The sequence below is a fragment of the Gymnoscopelus braueri genome (assembly GCF_963280865.1).
Source record: "Gymnoscopelus braueri genome assembly, chromosome: 17".
Classification (NCBI taxonomy): Eukaryota; Metazoa; Chordata; class Actinopteri; order Myctophiformes; family Myctophidae; genus Gymnoscopelus; species Gymnoscopelus braueri.
Genome location: NC_137617.1, coordinates 50,525,336 through 50,532,531, shown reverse-complemented (window position 1 = coordinate 50,532,531; position 7,196 = coordinate 50,525,336). Strand labels below are relative to the sequence as shown.

The 7,196-nt window shown below is 46.0% G+C and overlaps 1 protein-coding gene across 1 annotated transcript in view; it reads right to left on the bottom strand.

Moving 5' to 3' along the window:
- Positions 1 to 902: 902 nt before the first annotated feature.
- Positions 903 to 7,196, bottom strand: part of afap1l2 (actin filament associated protein 1-like 2) — a 93,558-nt gene continuing 87,264 nt past the window's right edge. The window contains exons 15-19 of the mRNA XM_080455439.1: positions 6,787 to 7,114; positions 5,281 to 5,496; positions 4,166 to 4,353; positions 2,100 to 2,264; positions 903 to 947 (exon numbers count right to left, since the gene is read on the bottom strand). Of these exons, the coding sequence (XP_080311565.1) occupies positions 921 to 947; positions 2,100 to 2,264; positions 4,166 to 4,353; positions 5,281 to 5,496; positions 6,787 to 7,114 (924 nt within the window). The 3' untranslated portion in view covers positions 903 to 920. The remainder of the gene's footprint in view (positions 948 to 2,099; positions 2,265 to 4,165; positions 4,354 to 5,280; positions 5,497 to 6,786; positions 7,115 to 7,196) is intronic.

Genomic DNA, 7,196 nt, shown 5'->3' with positions numbered 1-7,196 from the left:
GGAGAGAGAGAGAGAGAGAGAACACGCGCGAGAGAGAGAGAAGGTGTGTTTTGGTGTGGGTTGACCCGTTTCGCCCGCCCCGCGGAAATTGCGTCGTAACCTATAACCCGTCTGCCCGCCCGCCCGCCCCGCGGTTCAACCCGTGGGTTGAACCGCGGGTTACGGGTCGGCCCGCGCATCACTACTGGATACCGTCATCCCAGATAGAAAAACATAAAAAGGTTTACAGGGTTTCTAAAAGGGTCTGAACGTCCGTCATCCTCAACCTAACTCATCCTCAAAAGCCTCACAAGTTTAACGTTCGTCATCGACTCAAATCATGATAAAAAAGAAAATTGGCCCAAAAATGCAACGATATCAAAGTGTTCCCTTTTGGAAGAGAGGAAAAAAATTAAAACTGTCCAGTGGCATACAGCAGTGGTTCTCAACGTGGGGTCCAGGGACCCTCAGGGTTCCTCGAGGGGGCGGGGGGGGGGGGGGGGGGGGTTTGGGGGGGGCCCAAATGGGACCGTTACGGGTCTGTAACTCTGAGAGTGTACAAATGGAACCAAATGGACCGTTTACGGTCCATTTGGTTCCATTTGTACACTCTCAGAGTTATGGGAGTTCTTTGAAATAGAAAACATAATAACAATTAAATAAAATAAAAACAGTTTGAGAACCACTGGCACACAGTCTGTCTCCATGGAGACAGACTGTGCATTTCTGATTGGCTCTTGGCGTTCTCATGAGAGCAAGACGTCGCCCGGATGCAGGAAGGCTGCTGATTGGTTGGGCTGCTCCTAAACCCCGCCCCCCCCTCCCCTCCCCCCCTCCCCCCCCTCCCCTCCCCCCTCCTTGTACAAAGCATGTCGTAAAAACAAAAACACTTTGACCTTAGAGGTCACGTCAAGGTCAAACAGGGGGTCCATGGTGTTCCTCTAGGTGGTGGACTTCTTCTCCCACTCCTGGAAAGAAAACATTTTTTTTTTTTTTACTATGATTGATTTATTCTTTTATTTATACTTTTCAAATACATCTGAAAGGAATTCAATTAGTGGCATGAGGACTAAATTGGGGAGAAAAGAAATAAATGGAAAATAAAAAGGAGGTTAAAAGGAGTAGTTCACCCCAAAAATGACTTATTTTCTATCAATTACACACCCCATGAAGCCTAAAATTCATGGGGTTCATTTCTTCTTTTTTTTATCGCATTCCTAAGCCAATAATTTGATTAGATGCTAATGTATCCGCTAGGAGACACAAAGTAGACTCATTGTGTCTCCTACCGGAAATACACCCGGTCATCAAATTATTGGCTTAGGAATGTGACATAAACAAAAACCATCCATGAATTCAAGGCTTCATGGGGTGTGCAATTGATAGAAAATAAGTACATTTTTGGGTGAACTACTCCTTTAAGGTGATTGTCTGCTCCATTACGCATGTTATGTCATGTGATGCGAGGTTATGTTTCTTCATAAATGTGCTCTGTGACCTTAACACACTCCCTGCTATTGACGGAGATCTCCGTCATTTAAAATGTACCCGTTCACCGCCATTGACGGAGATCTCCGCCATTTAATTTATCGTCATTTTTTTCCTCCCACACAGAACCAGGAGATAACGCGATCGAAAGATGTACTGCTCCATTCACTTCATGGTTAAAGTATTTGGGAAATATTCTGGATCTCGGCTCCTGTGTTTTACTATGTATTTCTGGCGAAACATGCTATTTTCAACTGGGTATAACAAGCGAAGGGGAGGTCGCGATGATTATTATTATTTTTTTCACGGAAGCACAGTGAAACCCTCAGTGATTAGCAACCATCAAGGGATCGATCATTATGGAGATAAATATTCTGTGGTTCTTGAAAGATTAGTCAGAATGCTTAAAAACGCTGGCAGAAGCTACAGCCTGGCAAGCTAAAACCCCTGGCAGTGAATGTGTTAACTGTGTGCTATGTCATGCTATGCTATGCTATGCTATGCTATGCTATGCTATGCTATGTTATGCTATGCTATGTCATGTGATGTTTCTTCTTGAGTGTGTGCTGTGTGACCTTACTTCTGCCGAACGTTAAGGCACGTTAACGTTATGCTAATGATATGTTAATGACCTTGGCTTTCTGTAGAACGTTGCCTTTACTGGCGCTCATCATGGAGGCGGGTCTGTTCTTGAGGGCAGTGGCAGAGTTGACCGGAGAGGAGGAGGAGTCTCCACTGGGGCTGCTATTATTGGACGGCTGGCATGGAGGGGGCGGGGCCAGGGATGGCGCTTTAGACTGAGAATAAAAGGACAAACGCAGAGCGGACACAATGTCACGATCACAAAGAAACCAATGGATGATCAATGGAGCATGAATCAACATTATAGCAATGTATACAGTACAATTAACTAGCTAACCTATAGCTACAATATCTATTACATTAAATGGAGTTCCCTATGATACCAAATGAACCCATAGGGGGCGCCTGTGGTACAGTACCACTATAACCCATAGTCTGTACAGTACCACTATAACCCATAGTCTGTGGTACAGTACCACTATAACCCATAGTCTGTACAGTACCACTATCACCTAACACATTACTGACCTGTGGTGCATCCTGCAGGTATAAACCTAACACTTTACTGACCTGTGGTGCATCCTGCAGGTATAAACCTAACACATTGCTGACCTGTGGTGCATCCTGCAGGTATAAACCTAACACATTACTGACCTGTGGTGCATCCTGCAGGTATAAACCTAACACATTACTGACCTGTGGTGCATCCTGCAGGTATAAACCTAACACATTACTGACCTGTGGTGCTTCCTGCAGGTATAAACCTAACACATTACTGACCTGTGGTGCATCCTGCAGGTATAAACCTAACACATTGCTGACCTGTGGTGCATCCTGCAGGTATAAACCTAACACATTACTGACCTGTGGTGCTTCCTGCAGGTACAAACCTAACACATTACTGACCTGTGGTGCATCCTGCAGGTATAAACTTAACACATTACTGACCTGTGGTGCTTCCTGCAGGTATAAACCTAACACATTACTGACCTGTGGTGCATCCTGCAGGTATAAACCTAACACATTACTGACCTGTGGTGCTTCCTGCAGGTATAAACCTAACACATTACTGACCTGTGCTGCATCCTGCAGGTATAAACCTAACATTACTGACCTGTGGTGCATCCTGCAGGTATAAACCTAACACATTACTGACCTGTGGTGCATCCTGCAGGTATAAACCTAACACATTACTGACCTGTGGTGCATCCTGCAGGTATAAACCTAACACATTGCTGACCTGTGGTGCATCCTGCAGGTATAAACCTAACACATTACTGACCTGTGGTGCTTCCTGCAGGTATAAACCTAACACATTACTGACCTGTGGTGCATCCTGCAAGTATAAACCTAACATTACTGACCTGTGGTGCATCCTGCAGGTATAAACCTAACACATTACTGACCTGTGGTGCATCCTGCAAGTATAAACCTAACATTACTGACCTGTGGTGCATCCTGCAGGTATAAACCTAACACATTACTGACCTGTGGTGCATCCTGCAGGTATAAACCTAACACATAACTGACCTGTGGTGCTTCCTGCAGGTATAAACCTAACACATTACTGACCTGTGGTGCATCCTGCAGGTATAAACCTAACATTACTGACCTGTGGTGCATCCTGCAGGTATAAACCTAACACATTACTGACCTGTGGTGCATCCTGCAGGTATAAACCTAACACATTACTGACCTGTGGTGCATCCTGCAGGTATAAACCTAACACATTGCTGACCTGTGGTGCATCCTGCAGGTATAAACCTAACACATTACTGACCTGTGGTGCATCCTGCAGGTATAAACCTAACACATTACTGACCTGTGGTGCATCCTGCAGGTATAAACCTAACACATAACTGACCTGTGGTGCTTCCTGCAGGTATAAACCTAACACATTACTGACCTGTGGTGCATCCTGCAGGTATAAACCTAACACATTGCTGACCTGTGGTGCTTCCTGCAGGTATAAACCTAACACATTACTGACCTGTGGTGCATCCTGCAGGTATAAACCCAACACATTACTGACCTGTGGTGCATCCTGCAGGTATAAACCTAACACATTGCTGACCTGTGGTGCATCCTGCAGGTATAAACCTAACACATTACTGACCTGTGGTGCTTCCTGCAGGCTGCTGTCCAGTGTGGTGCCCAGGGTGAAGGGTCCCGCCTCCGCCTTCCTCAGGCTCTCCTTCACCTCCATCAGCAGTAGCTCCACCTCCACCCTCCGACGCTCCGCCTCTCGACACGCCTCCTCCTTCTGCTTTAAGGTGGCTTCTAGGGACGCCTGCTGGACGGGGTCTGCAGGGAAGATCACGTGATCACATGATCACATGATCACATGACATCAACCTTACTGAAGTGATCTCTGTGTTTAGGGCTGAGATACGTATAAAGGTAGATCTCCACCAGACAGATTACAGATTACTACTATTTTTGGCGAATGTTCGCCCAGAACAGGGATGGAAGAGTTCATGTGGTTAAAATGTGAGTCTTTGTGAACAATTGCATTTCACAAGTAAAAGTTTGTAAATCAGGGTGGCTCAGTGGTTAAGTCCCTGTCCACCACCATGGAGGTTGTGGGTTAGAATCCACCGTGTGGTGCAACCGGCTTTGTCCAGCGTTTACATGAACACAACTGACCCGTGTTCAGGGGAGGAGGAGGAGGAGGAGGAGGAGGAGGAGGAGGGTGATATGACACCTGTCAGTGGGGAGTGTTGGGCGGGAGGAGTAGGACAAAGGCTCTACGTCCTCCTGGTGGGGGCTCCTCACTGGTAGGTGAGTCAGTAGGATAGGACAGCAGTGACATGTGTGTGGAGAGGAATTAACTCTCTCAGTGCCAATGAAATAAAACAATATGTTCATACTGTGCCAGCAATTTAAAAAAAAAAAGTAAAACAATATAATAATAATAAGCTATAATAAGTTAAACAAGAAGTGAATGGAGCAGCAAATCTTCGGATCACGATATCTTGGGTTCTGAAAATTATAAAAAAAATATATTAAAAAATTAAAAAATATATTTTTTTATTTTTTTAGAGTTTGAGAGAGTTAATTGGCATAACGACTAAATTGGGGGGAAAAAGGGGTAAAAAAATTGACTACTAAAAAAAAACGTACTAAAAAAAAAAAAAAAAAATTGTAAATCATGATTGTAACCAAAACTTCGGAACAGATTTAATGTCCTTCTTTTGAATGCAATTGCCCGCGAACATTTTGTGAAGTTACCTGTGCAGGTGTTGAGCTCCTCCTTCATCTCCCTCCTCTCCTTCTTCAGGCTGGCCAGGCTGCTCCTCAGCTCCTCTCGGTCTCTCTCCAGACGCTGCCGCTGGTCCGTGTACAGCCTCATGTCTGCCTCCGTACGGTTCTTACCCAGTTTCACCTCCGTGGACCCCGTCTCCGTACGGTTCTTGCCCGGTTTCACTTCAGTGGACCCGGGACAACCTGTGGATGGATGCAGTTTTGTTTCACTGAAAAAAACAACCGATATCGCCTTCTACGTCTAGAAGGCGAAGGCGTAATGTTTAAATCGGACCCAAGCCTATACACGAATCCACGGAGCGCTGCACTGCGCGCAGCCATTGCTGCGGTGTCAACGCTCCGCGGACGCGACACCGCAGCAATGGCCGCCTACAGGCAGCTACAGGCAGCTACAGGCAGCGCGTCTGTGGATTCGTCTATAGTCCAGGGTCCTTGCTTCCTCCTCTGGTGAAGCTGTATATGTCCACAGTTGGTCTAGTAAACACACGACCGAAGAGGCTAGCTTTAGCTAACTACCCACTGAGCATTTGTTGGGCTATTAGATGTCTAAAATATGCTACAAGCCTGCTAAACGCAGTTTAATGCCTCATCATATACGACATGTCTAAACGGCTAGGCTAAAACCGGGTCTTCAACGGCTAGGCTTAGCCTAGACCAGTGTTTATCAACCCTGGCAAACGTCCCAATTTTGGGCCTGGGCTACTGCTGAGGTGTGCCGCGCCGTTTGAAGAAGGTTTGAAGAAAAATAATAATTTATATATATATATATTTTTTTAACAATAATAATAATCAGGCATAGAAACAGCCCGAGGTGAAAAGGGTGACAACATGCTGGTTTTTTTCGGGTCAGGTGTCACACTATTGCCCTATTTGGATTCAAAACGGCTAGTGGAAGCTGAAAAGCTACAAGTTTGCATGTCTGAATAATGCAAAAACAGAAATATTTGTTTGCATTTGCTTTTTTTCTCCCCCATATATTTTCATAATAAAAAAGTGCGTATCGCATCGAAGTTGTGTGCCCAATATCGTATCGTATCGTTTAATGAAATGAAAAAACACCCCTGTGTGTGTATATATATATACCGTATATATATATATATATATATAATTATATATATATATATATACCGTATATCTAGGTGTGCCCTGGGATCTTTTGGCTATGCCAGGTGTGCCTTGGCACAAAAAAGGTTGATAAACACTGGCCTAGACGTTGAAACAACGTCATTTGGCACGTTTTTTTTAAAATATCACTTCACACATTCAACCACAGCCCTTCTATTCACAGAGGTTTTCACATTAGTCTTGTTCTGGAGCTGGACTCCTACTGGACTCCTGACGTAACCACGTCATTTGGTGACGCATTCCAATCACAATCTCCGCGGAGCGGAACATGGCAACTTTGTAAGCTATAAGACCAACCCCCGCCCTCACATGACCTAATATAAGCGACGTGATTGGTTCCTCCCTCACCTAAGGACCAGGCCTTGGGCTTGTCCCCGCTGCTGGTGCTCCTTCCCCGGGGAGGCTGGGGGCTGTGCGGGGGGGGGTGGTGGTGGGGGGCTCTGTGGGGATGATGTGAGGAGGAGGCCTGGGGGTTCTGAGGAGACCCGGGCCTCCCGGTCCTCTTCTTCGGGGGATCCTGGCCGGGGGACGGTGGGGTCTTGTGGGGGTGGGGCGGAGGTCGTAGCAGAGCGGGAGACAGGGGGCGCTCCTGCTCTGCTTGGCTGATGGGAGGAGTCAAACTGGCACCGTTCACAGTGGGCGGAGTCTCTGGCTCAGATTGTTCTGTTGAGTCCACCTGGGTAAACGTTCACAAAACAAATATATCACTAACAGAACACAACAGGGAACTGCTCATCTGGAATACATTTTGGCGCAAG